Source organism: Harpia harpyja, chromosome 7 (genome assembly GCF_026419915.1).
Source record: "Harpia harpyja isolate bHarHar1 chromosome 7, bHarHar1 primary haplotype, whole genome shotgun sequence".
Taxonomy (NCBI): Eukaryota; Metazoa; Chordata; class Aves; order Accipitriformes; family Accipitridae; genus Harpia; species Harpia harpyja.
In genome coordinates, this window is record NC_068946.1 from 5,589,249 (window position 1) to 5,607,837 (window position 18,589).

The 18,589-nt window shown below is 38.1% G+C and overlaps 1 protein-coding gene across 4 annotated transcripts in view; it reads left to right on the forward strand.

The window, feature by feature from the left end:
• The first annotated feature begins 78 nt into the window (after positions 1 to 78).
• Positions 79 to 18,589, forward strand: part of UBE4B (ubiquitination factor E4B) — a 41,985-nt gene continuing 23,474 nt past the window's right edge. The window contains exons 1-8 of one of the 4 annotated variants that reach the window (XM_052791674.1): positions 79 to 280; positions 6,261 to 6,447; positions 11,261 to 11,396; positions 11,948 to 12,035; positions 14,331 to 14,475; positions 15,317 to 15,545; positions 16,021 to 16,431; positions 17,304 to 17,417. In XM_052791674.1, coding sequence (XP_052647634.1) covers positions 257 to 280; positions 6,261 to 6,447; positions 11,261 to 11,396; positions 11,948 to 12,035; positions 14,331 to 14,475; positions 15,317 to 15,545; positions 16,021 to 16,431; positions 17,304 to 17,417 — 1,334 coding nt within the window. In that variant the 5' untranslated portion in view covers positions 79 to 256. Of the gene's footprint in view, positions 281 to 6,258; positions 6,448 to 7,550; positions 7,723 to 11,260; positions 11,397 to 11,947; positions 12,036 to 14,330; positions 14,476 to 15,316; positions 15,546 to 16,020; positions 16,432 to 17,303; positions 17,418 to 18,589 lie in introns of those variants that run through there. The other 3 variants (XM_052791677.1, XM_052791675.1, XM_052791678.1) reach the window with 3 other exon arrangements.

Genomic DNA, 18,589 nt, shown 5'->3' on the forward strand with positions numbered 1-18,589 from the left:
CCGGGGGAGGCGGCTTCTCCTCGGCCGCGGCGGGGCGCGGCGGTAGCTGAGGCGCAGGCGGGCGGCAGGGAGCGGGTGGGCCGGGGGCGGCGGCGGGGCCGGCAGCCGGCGGGCGAGGCGCGGCGCGGCCGCCCCGGAGATGCCCTTGTGAGGCGCCCCCGGAGGGTAGAGGCGACAGGAGAGCGCTTCCTCGGAACTGCCCCTCGGCGGGGCGGAGGAAAGCGCCCTCCCTCCGTTCACCATTAAGAGGAAGGCGATGGAGGAGCTGAGCGCGGATGAGGTGAGTCTGTGGGCCGCGGGGCCTGAGGGGGCGGGCGGGCCCCACAGCGGGGAGAGGGCGCCGGGGCTGTTCTTGGGCCCTTTTCCTGACCCCGAGGAGAAACCTGGATGTGGGAAGGAGCGTTACTGAGGCGCTCTGCCTTCGCCCAGTGCCTGTGCTCAGTGGTTTTCGTGTTCCTCCGTTTCTCTGTGCTGTCCCTGACCTGCGACCCCCTGGCTGGCCGATGGGGTTGAATTGCTTCTCTCCTGGTTAATTGTTTGTTCTCTGCTTCCATCTGCCAGGTAGTCTTTGTCTGGAGGATGTCTCCTTTCTGTGTTCAACACTAGGTGTTTTATATGTTCTCTGGGTGTGACTTAAAAAAAACCCTTACTTTTTAACATCATAAAACACTTAAAATCTTGCTTTCTCAGACTCTTTGCTGAGAAGCAAGGGAGGTGTGTGTGTGATCTTGTATTTAATATCATTTCTTCTTGAAACAGTTTGAAACAGGCTTGCCAGTTTTCCGATGCTTCCTTTGATTTACTTTTTTTTAATTTAATCAACCTCTTGTTCTTTCACTTAAGAGTTATACGTGTTATGTTGTGATTGACACACATCTGATGTGGAATAATGTGACCTGTTTCTTCCTTTTAAAGGGTGGTGTTTTCCTTTTTATTTTTTTTTTTAAATATACAGTAAGGTCTTATGTTTTGCTCATATACTGGAGGACTCTCAAATGAACCCTGTCGTGGTACTGATCAGGATATAGGGAGTTTTCCACTGTCCCAATGTAATGCCTAAATCATGTACAACTTTAAATCTTCCCTCATCTCTTTAAAACAATATTTTCACATTAAAGTGTATTGTATACATATAAAGTGTATTGTGTTGGGCCAGCTGCAGCATAGGCTTATTGCTGTATTTATACTGCAGGGAGGATCAAAAGAAGTTATTTTTGTTCTGTGCCATATCTTACAGCAGGATTGTAGAGCAAGGTGGCTGCTGTTGTCACTCAGATTTGTATTCCAAAAAGTTACGATGTTTTTGATTATCTTGTATATAATGATTGAGCAGTCCTACTGTGTTGCAGCAGGAACTAGGAGGAAATATTTCATGCTATTTACTTGATGAAGGTCCTCATACTCTATGGAAGCATTAAAAAGAGTACAATTTCCATGTTGGGGAGAGTGGGATACGATGCTAGTGTTAATTTCTACTGTGAAAAGGGATCTCTAATTTTATAGGTGTATTTCATGAGTACTTTGTTTACATGCAATTCTTCTGATTGTTAAACTGCATCTGATTATGAGGTGTTTTGTGATTAATTTCAAAATTATTTAACCTATGTAAGCTTGTTTGTGTCACTGCTTCAGCAAATTACTGACATCATCAAAACCACTGCATCATGGAACTGAGGCTGCAGAAAATGAGTTCTCCAGTAGGGACTCATCTACCTTTTCTGGCAAAATGTTTGTCTCAAGTGACTCAAGGTTTTCCATGTCTTTCCAGTACAGTTCAGCCAGGACTAAAGCGGACTGGTCTTTTAGGTGATTGCTTGAGACAAACTTTATCTTATATAATTTTAAGAGAGTCACGCTGTCACTTTTTATCGTTAATGGATCCCTCGTTGTAAAGTTGGAGCCAAGTCTGTTGTAATATTCCTTCACATCTCCACTTTACTGTTACCTGGCGCAGAGGACCCTAGATCAGAGGTGGACTGTATGGTCAAATAGCCTTCTAAAACATGTTAGATGTCACTTCTATCTGATTCAAACTTTATCTGGCAGTGACTGAAGGCAAAAACCCACTTAAATAAAGCTGAAATTAATTGCAAGCCTCTTGTAGATTAGATTATCTTCTTGTATCAAACCATAATTAAGTATAACATTAACAGATTGTGACTTGAAGATACAATTGATAATGGCTTTGGGAGTATAGGATATGTTTTAGTTTCAAGAAGATATTTTCCACTGGTATCAACAATGTCTCTCACTGAAATTTTCTCAGTGTTTACTTTGTTGAAGCACTAGAAGTTGTCATTCACTCCAGACCATACTAAAAACTTCAGGAGGGGAGAAAAGAAAATTCCCTTTTAACATGTGAATTTTAGTACAAGTGATAGGTAGCACAAGATGGGAATAGGGACTGCATAGAAAAGAGCAGAATCAAGCCAAATGTGGCTTGAAAGAAAGTCAGAAAGTATGATGTGAACTTAGCATCTTTTAACATCTACATGATTTTTGAGTAGAGTAGTGTTTTCTGAGCATAGAACATGACCAGTGTCACCACAAAATGAAGCATTTCTTAAACCAATTTAACATATTCTAATGAATACAAGAGAAATAAAGCTATCCATTCAAATTACCCTTTATTGTACAGATTTGGAACTCTTCTATAGTTATGGTAGAATAAAAGATTTCCTTAGAGCCTCACTAAGCAGTTGCTACTAAAGCAGATGTGGATACAAAATTTTTTTTTTTACCTGAGAGTGCATGAGCCTGAGGGACTAGTCTTCCTGGTTATATCTTTATTGGTCTGCTGCAAAATTAAATAATCAGTTAACGGGCTTTAACAGGGTGCTATTTTTACATTGTTTGTTGTAGTGTCTCCAGCTAACAGCTTTTAAGTCCAGTAAGATCAAAAATGTATTTCTGAAAACTACTATTCAAAACCATAGTCCAGATGTGTCCAGCAAAAACTGTTCTAATTAAAAAACAATGTGCTTTTTCCATTCAACTGATTAGATTTTTTTTATTAACCTTTTAAAGTGTATATTATGGAGTTGTGCTGTGTAGGGAAGATGGGCATTGTTTTTTCCATAGCCTATGTAGTAATTAGTACCAAATAACTTGTCACTGTTAGGTAATATAATGATACCTAACAGCTTTGTCATTTGTCACGATTGCAAGTACTTATTGCTGAAATCAAGGGTTGGGTATTATTGAGGTACCCTAAACTTTCCTAAGAAAGTATTTTAAAAAACTCAGCCATGTGTTTCTTCATGGTAATTTGGAGAGTCATTCAGTCTGAAATGAGAATAGGTCACTTTGAATTCCCACAATTCTAACATATGTTATTTGTGCTATGTGAAGGCAACAGGTTGGGGCCTCATTTGTGCCTAGTATTGTGCAAACAAGCTACTGTCTCCTGAGTCCCCATGTTGTGCCCTAAGCATAAAGCCTATCTTCCCTTGTCTTGATGCTGTTTAGTCTTAAGTCTTCCCTTTAGTCTTAAGGGAATTAACTGGATAGAGTGTGTGTACCAGTTTTATGCTGTATTCTCAAACTTCTCTCTCAGCCTGCACCTTTGCCTTTCTAGCATAATATCTTTGTTTCTCCCCTTTTTTTCTCTTATTTAAAACTTTATAATCTTCAGATCAAATCTCAGATTTCTGTGATAATTTAAGTGAAGTTAGAGGAACATGGCAACTCAGGGTATCTAAGAACCAAATCTGGTCCGTTAACAATTGCTAAATGTATCCTCGGTTGTGAAAGCTGTCTCTTTTAGTGGAAAAAATATTCAGAGTTTATTTATATTTTAATGTTAATTTGTTCAGCAGTAAGGAAGATAAGTATAATTTGCCTATCATCCTTAAAGGGGTAGTGAGAAATCTTGTATTAGTTTTAATTGCAATATCTTATGTAAAAGCAGCTTGGCGTCTGTGCAGATTTCTTTGTTGCATGCCCTTTCCAGAACTTTTTTCAGGGCAGGTTACAGTCTGGGGGATTGGTCCGTAAGAAACATGGGTGGTTGATGGACTAAGAGTGACAAATACAAGGCAGAAAGTTTGTCTTAGTGTCCTCCTATTTCAACAGCAATGATTGCAGCTGGTGTTGATGTAGTTTTGGCATTGATCTAGCCTAGCACTGTAGGTGAAGGAATGCTGAGTGGCACAAGTGACCTCAGTTATCTGCTTGAAACTGGGAGATGATGAAGAGAAGTTTTGTGCAGATCATACCTTGTGAGGGATATGACCTTGACTGAGTAACTAATGTTTGTATTTGAGAATAAATTGATAAATATATTTATTATTACCTATGCCTTTTTCTCCTCACATATTTCCTTCCTAACATCAGATTTGGAACTAGCTAACAAGAATTAATATGAACAGTTGTGGAAAAGTTTCATATCAACTTATTTTTCTTGCATTTTACATAATTAATCTTCATCTTTCTCCCTCAGCCACTTCTGCATATATGGGCTGTTTGTGTGTGTGTTTGTATTTTTTTTTTTTTTCCCCTCCATTCCTCCCTGCCATTCCTTTATCTGAAAAACATGGTTATAGATCAGTTGAATGGTAAGGAAACAGCTTTTAAAACTTTAAATCAACCCCCTAATTCAAAGAGATTTCAATTCAGCTAGGTTGTTTTACTGATAATATTTTTGGTACAGCTTTGTGAGCTATGAACACTTCATTTGACTTCAGCAACAGCGTAAGTGGGTATGGGGATGTGTAGCTGACACTTTCTCAGGTATGCCTCTGAGGAGTGAGGTAGTTCTGTAGTTTTTTTCAGAGAAGCAGCTGAAAAATTAAGATGTAAGATAGAAGTGGAGAAAAATTGAAGATACTTAAAAAAAAAAACTTTTTGGAGACCCTAATATGTACAGCTTCTACTTATGGCAAAGCTAAACAATTAATTTATGCAATAAGCTCCCCTATTTTGCTTGACGAGGAGGAGGGATTAAGATGTTCCAATTGTAGCCTTTTTAAAAAAAATTTCTAGCTGCCTTCCATGTTCATGTGGTGACACATGTCATGGAGGGAGATGTAGTTTCAGACACTGTTTTCCCACAGTTTTTGAAGTCTGATTTAATTTGCTCTGTTCTTCTTGTTGGAGTAGGTTTCACAGGCCATTAAATGACTACAGTAATGTAGCATAGACATTGACTTGACACAAATCTTTTGTTCGCTCTTTCACTTGCTTGGCAGTTCTTTAGGATTATGAGCAGAAATGAAAACTGATACATTCCATGCAATGCTTGAGTATCATAATACAAAGAGAGAATAACATGAATTGCTTATTTTTGCAGGGAATGGACACCATCAAATATGATACTTTTATTTTATGCCAGGCCTATTTTGAGCTAAAGGTGTAAGCTTTAGGAACAGATCCTCTGAGGCAGCTTGTGATAATAAATAATTTCTTTCCTGTTTTTCATTTATGCTTCAAGTGAAAACTGAAGCAGTTACAAATTATGAATTTTATAAGTTCTATTTTGTCTATTTAATTCTCAAGTATAATATTAGTGTTATGCGGTCACATACTAATTCTAATAACTAGATTCATAAGTTTTCTGAAGTTGGATTTTGAAGGCAGGTGCTTCTCTGTCTTACTAGTAATGTGCAAAAACTGTTTTTTAAATTCTGTGTGGTGGAATGTCTCTAGGTAATGAGAGGATGTTGTTTACTGTCTGTCTTTACTTCTTAAGATGCTTCTGTCCAGCAGTTGAGTTGCATCTTTTTAGTGTTGCAGGTTTATTTCAGATTAACTTGGACAGCAGTCTTTAATAACTTTCAACTGGATCTTCTTTAGCACGGGTGTTTTTATTAGTATCATGTGGTGTGAAATTAAGGCAAAGGTCATGTTCATATTGTCCCTTTTATCAGATTAATGCCGTTTGTTTCATCAAATGCCAAAATAAATGGGGAGGAGTGTTATAGGGTTTGAAATCGCTGAGCAGTAGAAGTTTAACTTGTCTTACGCGACCGTTTGAGGGACAAACACGGTGTTCTCCAGCGCAAATGGTTTTCCAAGGCAGCAAATACATACTTAAAATCTAAACATCAAGGGTGTTTTAGTATTGTCACGCAGAACAGAGAAGTGGCAGTGAGACTCAGCTCCATGTAGGAGGTTATCAAGCAAAGTTTCTATATTTGCGGTTTCACAGGAGTGAATACCCCTGCTGTGTAGCAGTGCCAAAGGGCAACAATGGGATGCGTGTGCATATGTACGTGCAAACGAACTTGTTTATTTGCTATTATTTTATTTCCTTTGTGCAGATTCGTCGAAGGCGCCTTGCTCGGTTGGCAGGTGGACCATCTTCCCAGCCTACTACACCGCTTACATCACCGCAGAGAGAGACCCCACCTGGACCACCTGTAGTAGCACCAGCCCCGGGGCCATCCCATAGTCTAGGCCTAAATGTCCATAGCATGACCCCAGCTACCTCTCCAATTGGTGCATCAGGTAGGCTGGCATGTTAGGGAAAAAAAATTATTATTGTATGTGTACTGAAAGTTATTATGCAACTCCTTATCTTTAGAACATAAACACTATTACTTGTGTTATTTCTGCTGGTACTAAAAATAATTTTCAGAAAGAAACAGCCTAAAATGATGAATGAAAGTACTTTTTGTTTTCTTTTTCCAAGTAATAAATGGTTAGATACAATTTTTTTCCAGGTATCAGTAAACTAATGGCGTTTAAAATACGGCTTACCAAAGCTTGAAGTTTGTAATACAGTTTAATACTACAAAATATTACAGAAAAGAAAGCCGATCTGTCAAGGAGACAGGAAAAAAGCCTTTTCAGTCTTGCAACACAGTTTTTATTGATTGATTTCTAGGTACAATTTAGCAATCAGTCCCAAGTTCATTTTTGATCTTTAATTACTAGCATTTGGCACAACTAAAAATAGTAGGCTGTGACTGTGTGTTGCCAACATAAGAATAAAGTATTTGCTTTCTCCTTTGTATTACTTTGTCAATTTCACTATTTACTGGAGTGAATACAAGTAGAATATTTACAGATGGTATTTATTTCAGAAGATACAAACAATGCCTCATCTGCTTGCTTTGCAGAGAGGTGAAGACAATATTCTTATATATAATACCACTTTTGACCTGAAAAAATAATAATTTTGATTTCAAGTTGGATATCTTGGAAATCAAAACAAATTGGCATATTTTCCGGTATTGTGATCTTTATCTGAAAACTTAAATTGTTGCGCATGTTGTGTTACTAAGTTAAGAGGTTGAGAAAACCCATCTCAAAACAGATGTCAATATTGTTTTAAACAGGTTTTCAGTATCATAGAATCACTTAGGTTGGAAAAGGCCCTTAAGATCATTGAGTCCAACTGTTTGATGTCCTTATATTGAGGCACCCAAAACTGCACACAGTGCTCGAGGGGATTTCTAATAATTTGATAGAAATAATATTTTTTCCAATGCTCTTGATAAGCATGCAGAATACTTTATCTGTTTACCCATTTGCTTTCTGAAACTTTATGTTTTTCCCTTTGGCAAGTACCGTAACTTACAAGCTTAAATCTTGTAATTTAATTACAGTGCTGTTCTGAAATACCTAGAAGTGACTCCTTCCTGCTTATTTTGTTGCCTTGTATCCAAAGCGGGACAGAGAAAAAGCTATCAAAAGCATTTCCTGAGAAAAGCTCATTGCAGATGGAATTTAACACTGTGTATTGTCCTCATGATTGTAGACACCAACCCAGAAGCAAAGGTGACTTTTTTTTTTTCAGAACAGTGCAGAGGTCACTTAGTGTTTTCACTCGGCTTGTGGTTACATGACTGCTTTTAACCCATCTTAGATCTGATCCTTGCTGAAAGGAGTATTTCTCACTGTCTCTCCCTCTGTTGTCCGTAGCAACTGTATGGTGAGGTGGATCATGGACTTAATCCAGGTGAAAACTAATGCAGGAAAAGTAAGTGGTTAGTTTTCAAATAGATGAGGTCCTGATCCATCTTACTGTACAACTGTATAAGCGATAATGCCAACAGAGGAGGAGGTGTGGAAACGTGTACTTGAAGGTAGAAATGTTCATGTATTGGCAGACACGTTTATCATGGTTTGAAGTGGTCAGTTAGCTAAGACCTTAGAACTTCTGTTTTAAGAATTCATCTATCTGCACTGGACAGTACCTAATTACACAGACTAGATTGATTGCAGCAATTTAATAATGCATGTCTTTTTTCTCACCAGGGTAAGAGATATGGTTAAATTGGGGAATAGATCAGGAAAAAATGTTCACAACTAATTATCTGCTGTATTTATTTAGCATAAATGAAGACTCGGCTAATGTGGTGTGGTTTGCAGGAAGGAGTTCTTTTGAGCAGTAGGTTAAAATGACTGCAGAGGATTTTAATTCATTTGGACGTAACAGAGAGCCCCAGCAGAATAGTGTCCTTGTAAAGCATCCATTTTTATAAGAAGTTGCATATCATGGTGAGATCAGACTTACACATCAATTTCATGGAAAATATGATCATTATTTTGTACGTGTTTTGAAAATGTTTTGGAGAGCCTAAAACCAGTGTATCAATGACAGACACACATACTGAGTGTGCAGTCTTCATAATTTTTGCATGTCTCTGTATGCTATTGTGTTTCCATTTTTTTTTTTTTTTTAAAGGAAAACTGGAACTTAGTGTGTCGGGTATTTTATTGTGTACCTGAACCAGCAAAGTATAGATGATGGAAGTAAATTCTGGAAGATTTGTTGTGAAAAGGTGGTAGGTAGGGCGGTTTGTTTGAAGAGGCCTGTTAATGAGTGCTGCAGCATAACTGTTAAAGTACGTTTTCTTGGCAGTGGCAGTAAGACCCCAAGGGAATGTAGAACAAAGCACTTCACCCTGGTAAGCCGTGTTTGCTCTAGTCTCTTTATCCACTGACTTAGCTAGCTTTTTCTTTAGGAAGAGGGAGGAGGAGAGAGGAAGGACTCAAGGAGGACTGACTCTATAATTGGTGATGTACTGAAGGAAAACAAGGCTGTAACTGGGATATATTAAATCAGTGACATGGTGGAATACCCTGCTGAAGTCAGCCTTCCCCTGCCATGGACAGCATATTTCTGCTGGGTGTTATCTCTAGGGAAACTACATCATTGAAGTTTGGCTTTTCAAAGTTGCTTTTATTTAACCTGATTGACCTAAGCAACTCTGCTCAGTTCAGATACTATACTTGATATTTCTATATCCTTGGTTTTGTGGAGAAACTGTACTAGGCTTTGGGCCTGTGCCTTGCGCAAGGACTTTCAGTGTCAAAGCCAAATGCATCACTAAAATTCCAGGACTGGAGGAAATAGCCATTTAGAACTGAAACGGAGTTTTTCTTGACATTTTCCTGCTTCCTGGGTGAGATCTTTTGCAGACATTAATGTTGGCACATAGGTGGCTAAGTGAAATCTAACTTTTCTTGGAGGATCTTGGTTCCTCTCTCTATTCTTCTTTTCGTACTGAAAACCTAATGGGCTCAAGAACGTTGTTTGAATGTTGTTTATGAATGAATGATAATACCTAGCTATAGCCTTAAAGTTACTAACCAAAGCATAGAAGCTTTGAACAAAACTGAGTAAAATTTACATTAGCAAGTATTTTGTTCTATGTGCAAGTTACATATGCATTCTATGTTCTCTTCCTATATCTTAGAGTGCTTTTACATATCTTCAGTTATAGAATATAGGTGTTTGGACAATCTGCTTGTTAAATTTTTTTCTGAATACCAGTGCAGATTAATTTTACTTCATACATCTTTTCCACTTTTTATTTGAAGATCTGAGTGTTTTCTGGATAATGACCAATTTCCAGCCTAATACAAGGAGTTAAATATAAACTTTTTATACCCAGTGAAGTAAAACAGGAGTTTCAAAGCAGTAGAATGAAGCAACTTTTCCTCCCTCCTGTGCTGAATATCTAGTTGTTCTTCAGCAAACTGTCTTCTAAATGTGATTTTTCTGCCTTCTGTAGTTTTGTTGCTGTAAAATTAATTGTTTCAAGACCTGGAAAAGCTTAGGGAAAGGTGCTTGGAAACAAACAGCTTGTGTCAAAGAGCATAATCCTGATTTGTTCTGTTTTGCTGCTGCCACTGCTAACTTCAGAATGTGTTGCTGCCATAAATGCAGGACAAGCTTGCACTTTTCAGCAGTAACGCTGAAACACAGCCAGTGCTGGAATTTAAAAATAGGTTGTCGATCTGGTTTTACGCTTCTCACCTGAAACCTAATACTGTTTGGGCAATGTCTTGTAAACGGCACTCAAAAGAACCCAAAGGAGTGAAATTCACTGCTTCTTTCTTTTTGAACAGATGAATAATACCTTTTTTCCTACTTCTTCTAGGAGTCTGTTTACTGACATGCAAATACCTGATATTGCTAAAACTACAGTTGCAGCTTGCAATTAGTGCTACTTTATTGTAAATCATGACTTCAGACAGTGTCACTAGGCACAGATTTTAAGAATAGACTACACTTAAGAGCCGTCTTCATTTAGATGTTTGTAGAACTCATTCAACTTCTGTTGTTATTGAATGCAAGGCTGCTTCTGGATTATTTGGAATTATATGTATATAACTTTCCTCCTACCATGCTAGTATCTAACACTTCTCTGAAGAAGTCTTTGTTGCAAAGTGAAAGTCTTCATTGCATCTGTTCATATCCTGATGCTCATGAGCTGTGCTCCAAAGCCATTATATTGCTCTCCATTTGCTGGCGTTGCAATCAGTGCATGTTGTTAGGACTTCTTGGATGCTTATTTTATTCTTGTGGAGGAGGAAAAGTACTGATCATTTCCTAGTAAATTGTGGGAGGTTTTGTGGGAAGACTATCAGAACTCAGATTTGTCCTGTATCCTCACCCAAGGTAACTCTCTTGTAATGACCCAGTGTGAAGTCTTATTCTGGTAGGACAGACTTTAGAGGGGCTTTGACAAAGTTTTATGGTAGTATACAGAGCAATCTTACCAGAGATCAGTTTGCTAGTGGTTTTTTTTTTTATGGGAGTGAATCTCTGAGCACTTCATGGGTGCAAATTTAGTTTTGTTCTCTGTGTTGTAATGCAGGTAAGCATTCCTATAGTGCTGCTACAAGGGGAGGTAGAAAATGTGATTATTTGTAGTCAAATATGAATATTAATAACATTTATTTCCTAATGCATTACTAAGAATGGTTAAGAGCTGTATTGAAAAACCTTTCCTTTTCCATCCAAATAATTGTGTAGTGCCTTCTCATCTCTGTAGTAGTAATCTTGGTGGTGCCTTTTCTCTAGGAGTAGCCCACCGAAGCCAGAGCAGCGAAGGAGTGAGTTCACTCAGCAGTTCTCCATCTAACAGCCTTGAAACACAATCTCAGTCTCTCTCTCGGTCTCAGAGCATGGATATTGATAGTGTCTCCTGTGAGAAAAGGTAAAAAATGCAGCTTGTATGAGCCGGCAAATACTGTGCCGTGCTAATCATCAAAACCACTTACATGGGAAAATATTCTGCAATTTCTCACTTACAGCTGTGTTAATGCAGTAGGGTTTAATGCTTAAATATGACACACTGTTTAGACCACTGTAATGCTTTGTCTAGTCTGGTTTTAATGGGAATTCATGACCTAAAGTGATAAAAGACAAAGCATTATCTTACATATTAAGTGATGAGCGTGTCTGGTGGGGATAATTCAGCTACTCTGTTTAAAAAAGAAAAGGTTATGGAATGTGATAGCTGTGTAGTTTGTATTGCTTGCTGAAAAAATTAAGAATTGTGTTTCTTGAATTCAAAATAAATGTCATATGAGAAGCATTTATCAACTAGTGATTTTATTTGCTCTTTGTGCATATGGCTGTTCCTGTCGCATTGGTTTTTCTCTGCTGCTTCTACTTAAGGTGACGCTCCTTCAGTCAGCATCTTACAGAGCACTGTCTGTGACTTTCTACAAGTTAATGGCCGCCTTCTCTTATTTCCACTTACAGCATGTCCCAAGTAGATGTGGATTCAGGAATTGAAAACATGGAGGTTGATGAGAATGATCGCAGAGAGAAAAGGAGTCTGACGGATAAGGTTAGTCTCTTTTATGTTGGCTGGATGGAGGAGTGATGCAAAGTTTCAGCTTGCAGTGAGTTCAGTTAACTCCATATTTTGAATACGTGCTCTTGAGAGGATGGAACTAGCCCTCAGATGTCATTTGTGAACAATTTCTTCACTGCATTTCCTCATTAAAATTAGTGAGAAGGAAAAAAGACAAACCTTCCAATATCAAAGCTGCATTTCAATTGTCTCACATTGGTTTGTGAACTCTGAAGAAAATGTTTTTGTTATATATCCTACAATAAAGTGACCTATTAATGCCCAGATCTGTTTTTTTAATATGGAGTAGGCCTGAAGAAATATTTCTGAAGACACTTCTGAAGATTGTTGCAGCTTATTTGTGTAGCATTTAGAGGTCTGCTAACAAAGTACTGCTTCAAATGTTATGTATGCTGAAGTAATGCTATGTAGTAAGGTTTTCTTAATATTACAAGAAAATAAGTAAGAATATTTAGCCATCAAGGTTTTGACAGGTGGTAGAATCCTTTAAAGTAGAAGAAGAAAGAAACAAAACTCTCATTCACTCCTGAAATTGTCCTCTTCGTCATTTGATTTTAAGGCCCATGTGAAATAAAGCCATAAAGAAATGGGACATCAGTGTAGTGAAGTTTTTACAACAGCTCTTGCAGTGCTCATTAGATGTCTTTGTTTATTCCTGCACTGTCAGTAATAAGGTCAGTTGGTAAAAGCCTGGCTTAAAGCCATGTAGCAATAACCCTGCCGCAGAATCCTTTCCAGTCAATTCCTAGCTGCAAATCAGTCAGTCGGACAGCTTGCATTGTGCTACTATGAAATAAATAGCTTGAAATCAAGGACAATCTTGAAGTGGGTGGGGGGAGAGCAGTGGAAAGTAAAATAAAGCTTTGCAAACTTGGTTCAATTCCTCTTACTTGTTTGGAGATACCAGAAAGTTAAGTGGATAGGAGACAGCATAGTCCTCATTTATGAGCAAAAGATTTTCTTGCTTGGTTTTCTGCATTGGAAATAGTGTCTGTAATAAAGCCTTCTTTGCAGAAATAGGCAGGAGAAGTAGAAGTGCTTGAAAACAGTAGAATACTACTAGAGTGATTAATGCAATGAAAATGTATTAATGTGCCAAAATTTATGGTTTATTAAACGGTTTGAGGGAAAGCTTTTGTAGAGGGTACAGTGTTGTTACCTGGTGGCCTTTATGAGGTCTCAAATTTAAAGGGAAAAAGGGAGCTTTTTAGTGGCAACCTGCATTTTGTTCTTCCTCATTGACTTATTTTTCTAAAAGAAAAAAGTATTAACTATCTCAAGAAGTATGATACATAGCAGTACAATGTGCACTTGTATTAGTCAAATATCAGAAATTTGTTTTTTGTCTAGTAAATATCTACAACTCTTGCAGGAGAACTCTTGCAGGAAAATAGCCTCGAAGCTAAAACTTTCCCATCTTTGAAATTCTATGCAGCTGAATTGTTTGTGTATTATGTTGCTTTTACAGTGTTGGTAGAAGAGTGTAGGGGAGGACAGTTATGTTGCTGGCTTGTCATGTATGTTTTGGAAATGTTTTTAAATGCTACCTCTTCTCATATTGCAGGGCTAATTACTTGAGTTTTATTTGTTTGTATTCCACCATTTTTTCAGGTGTACACTCAAAGCTGCCTTAGGATTGTAAGAGCCCTCCCATTTAACCTTTGCTAGCCACTATATACGGTAGCATTCTTTTTAGAGAAACTAGTTTTTAATTTTGAGCACAGTTTACATAATGTTCCTTTTTTGGAAGAAAGGGGAACGAAGCAAATTCTTGAGTCTTTTGTCCTGTCCTGACTTCATTCAAGTGAAAGATGTCTTTATCTTGGGCAAAGATTTGAAAGCAGGAAAGACTTGGGGAAGCTCGCTCCTTCCTGTGCTTTTTTACAAGAAACTCTTAAAATACCTTGGAATCCCAAATTAATTCCTTAAAGCAGACATCATAGGTATGTTGGTTAAATTTCCCTTCTTAGTATACTGTTTTCAAATGTGTTTTGGGAATTTGCTTCCTACTGGATGTATTTCTGCTACTACTAATCTATTCTGCATCTCGTGTTTCTTTAGGGTTTTTTTCCAAATACATTTTGACAAATACATCTGTATTCCTTCATAAGTATACAAAATCTGCCGTTAAGAGGTAGTTTGAAGCCATTTAAAGTTGACCTGCATCTGATTGTGAATTGTGACTTGACTAACACAATTGCAAATAAGTTGAATTTTTGTGTGGTGCTTTTTTTTTTTTTTTTTTTTTTTAAACCCTTCCCAACCAAGGAACCTCTGTCTGGGTCCGAAGTATCTGAGGAGCAAGCTTTACAGCTGGTCTGTAAGATCTTCAGAGTCTCTTGGAAGGACCGAGACAGAGATGTTATCTTCCTGAATTCACTCTCTGCCCAGTTTAAGCAGAACCCAAAGGAAGGTAGGTATCTGAACCATTACTGTTGTTACAGATTGTTTCAGTTGAGTGGTGTGTTCCCTACTCTTATTTTTAGCTTTTTTGCTACAATGCCAGAGCTACCTACTTGTGGTCTTTTCTTGATTTCAACATCTGCTATCAGCAGATGTAGCAGGAAATGGAATCCCCAAAAAGCAACATGGGATCGAGCTCCTGTTTTAGTCAATTGCTGTGCTCTTGTTGGTTGTTTTCTGTTGTCAAACTAGTATGCTGATATTGCAGTGTTGCTGGATGTTATTTTTATTTTTTTTTAGGAACCTTTTACTGACTTAATGGGTTGTCTTGCATCATAATAGATACTTAGCAGTTAATTTGATAAGCTAAGAATTCCTGATTATTTTATATAACAAATTATATTTTATACATCAGCTATAAGATATGACCAAATAAAAATTGTTATTTTATGTGTGGGCATATGTGGGGTGGGGGGTGTGTGTGCATGTGTTTTTCCTTTCTTCATGACACAGCTTGCCCAACTCAACAGCAGTGTGGGAAAATGAGAGGAACAGACAAGACAACTTTAATAATCAACAATAACAACATTAGGTCATCTGTGATATTTTGTACTTTCCATAAAAGTTATATTTTTGTGTAGCTGTAATTTCAGAACCTAGTTAATATAGACAGAGTGGTAGTTATAAATATAAGTATCAGTCTATTGTTTTTGCCAAAAGCAGTGCTTAATTCACAGAATTGAATTACTGTCCTTCTTAGTTGAAATCTTTGATAATGTTTACATCTCTGACTAATGTGTAGATGAAGGCAGTAGGTGAGGGTACTAACTCTTTTCTTCTATTCTTAACAGTGTTTTCAGACTTTAAGGACTTGATTGGGCAGATTTTGATGGAAGTGCTGATGATGTCCACCCAGTCAAGGGATGAAAACCCTTTTGCTAGCCTGACAGCTACGTCACAACCAATTGCTGCAGCTGCCCGGTCTCCTGACAGAAGCCTGATTTTAAACATGGGCTCTAACCCAGGAAGCAGCCCAATGTTCTGTAATGTGGGCTCCTTTGGTTCCAGTTCATTATCCAGGTGACTTCTGATTATAACTGAATACTGATTTCACTTGAATATTGATTGATAGACTGGAAGAGAGAGTGGCATAGAAATGTCCCAAGACCAATAAATAGACTAGATTTTTAAAATTCTTCACTCTTTTTCATGTGAATCTCTTTCCATTTCACCATTTTTATTACATTGCCATGGCTAGAAGTGTATTTGATAAGTTAAAGCCATGTAGCTCATTCTTTCTGAGAAATATCCCTAACTTGCATCAGTGAAAGCTATGACTCTTTAACTTAACAGTGTGTAGATTGTGACATAGTTTTGTTCAACATTAGTAAAAAGGAGTAATGAGTGTGAGCTGCAGAATTATTGCTGCAGAGTCATCAGAAGGGCAAGGGCTTCTCTTGCTCATTTTATCTTTTTTACCCTTTTTCTGCATATCCTAAATCATTGCTTTTTTTGTTTTTTTCTTTTTTTTCTTTTTCCCTTGTAACTGGTTTAGTCTCTATGGGACTAGTCCAGCTCCTACTACCAATTTCACAAGCTATGTACCAATGACTGGTTCATCTCTTACCCCACCAGCCAGTTCAGTTGCCATTACATCTGTGCCTTCCATTACTGTCAGCTCTCACCTCACAGCAACAAGCCTTTCTGGGATGCAGCCTTCCTCTCCGAGGTACCGGCCATACACTGTTGCCCATTCTGGAGGCTTTTCAGCTTCTTCCAGCCCACGTTCCTTGAATATTTCCATCCCATCTAGTTCACCAAGTCCTCCAGCCATGGCTGCTAGCCCTCCAGCCATGCCAGTCATCACATCCAGACAGAGACCCACAACAATGGGTCCACCTTTGTTTACTGCTTCACCCAGTACCTTGCGCAGGCGTTCTTCTTTACTGAACAGGATTCCTTCTAGGTATTTCATGAGAACAAAAGAGTGTGTTTAATGTGTGCTGTGCAGGGTGTGGCATAATCGTGCAATTTGGAAGAACTTATGTTTGTGCTGAGCTCACCCTACTTACCCTGAGTTGATTTCTGCATTTTGGTTTGTTCTAATATGCTGACTTCCTAACAAGCCATCTTTGCCAAAATGTTAAACCTGCTTCTGCGAGCATTTGGAGTGTAATGTAATTACTTTAAAGGTAGCAATATTGTTTTAATTTCCTCCTCTTCTTACAACCATTCCAGTTAAAACTATTAGCTTTCTGTTCAGTTGCTACTGCTGGATAGTAAACCAAACAGACCTCCTGCTTTGAAATCAGTTTTCTCATTAGGGCTTTAGTTGATTTGTTGAAAGCTGTTACTTGCTGGACTGTGTTAGATTTGACTCCCTAGTGCATAGATGTAAATTACAGATTAGCCTATTTCAGTATGCCGGGCCAAGTACTACTGCATTTTCTCTGTTGGCTGTTCCTGGAATCCCGAGTCCCTGCAGGAGGGAGAAAGGAGCATGCAAGGTTTTGAGATGACTGCTTTGAAGTTCAGTAGCTTAGAATTTTAATACTTACTATTAGGTTATGTCTAAACATTCCTACTTCAGCCATAATTTTTATTAGGTCTCAAAAATTCTTTTTAAATTTTTGGTTTGTGAACATGTGGTGTTCTGATATGTGAATGACTTGTAGTAGTGTAACAGAGCATGTTAGTATAGCCTTGGTTTTACTAACATGGAGTTATCCATTGTTTGCATGTTTAGAGAATATGATTTTTGAGAGGCTTACAAAGAAAAGCTACCATTTACTTTTGGCTTAAAAAATCTGATGGCCTTTTCCATTTTTGTTGTGGTAGTATATACGACAACCCTTTCTCCCTCCTCCTTCTTGCCGTTTCTGATGTGTCTGAGGACAGTAGTGATGAAGAAAATGAAGATGATGATTTTTCTTGTGTCCAGTTTGGGTCCAGGTATTGGAGAAAGAGAATGTAACCTGCATGTTTGGTTGCTTAGGAACTAACAGTCTGTGTAGTGCCAAGCGTTCTTCAAAGTAACTTGGGAAATTACTAAAGCCAAGGAGATGACTTGGATGGGTTTTTAAGATGGCATATAAACATGTATAACGAATGCTAGTTAGTCAGCTCTTTTTAAGAGATGACTAAGATAAAGTAAATGTTAATCATACTGCCTTTTAGGTTTAATGAGCATGGTTTCTGAAATGATGTTTCAGTGGAACTCCTCATTGACTATATGCGTAGAAGGAATATTATTCACCCATGGTTGTAATTTTAAAACCAGTGGTACATCATGTGCATGTTTTCCTATCAAAAACTGGAAAAAGAGGACAAAGGTTAACATCTAGAGAAAGATAGAGTGGCAAATAGCCAGCTGATACAAACAGTATGACTTTGTTGAAGATTCATTGCTGCTTGACAGCTGAGGATTGCTCCTCTAGCCTGTAAAGAAAATACACCTGAAAGTTTAAACTGGTCCTTTGACATCGTAAGTAGTAGAGGCTGATATAGTTGGAACAGCCAAGAATGGAGGGGGAAGAGCAGAGTATTTTACTGTAAAACAGAGACTTAACAAATCATATAAGATATGGGAAAACAAAATGAGCATTGGTATTAGTGAGTTCTGTTTGGAAGCTAGCCAGATAGCTGTGCAAAGAAAACCTGCGGAACACTGGATATGCCAAGGAAACAAAACTTTTGGAAATGTAAATGTGGGGTAGCATCTTCTCTAGTTTTACATTCCATTGCAGGGTAATGCTGCAATGTCTTGGCTGATACAAAAATGGTTTCCCCCCAAAATTCCCCATTCTTTTTGTATTGACCCAAATTGGAGAAAGGAATAAATGTTTTATTTAAAAAGCATGTATTTTGGGAAGACTTTTCTGAAAAATGATACTACTCTAGTCTTGCTAATATCCTGAACGTTTTCTGTGAGTATTCAGACCCCTGATTATGACTGATAGTAATTCTGAGGTGGCTTACGGCTGGCCATATAGCCTAATAGAGCCAGTTAGAATTTATAAATGTCTAAGCGAAACAAGATTAGAGTTTTAAAGACTACATGCATATTGAACAACTGGGAGGAAAAGAGTTCCTTCAAGACTTTCAGTCTACTTTGAAGTATTTTA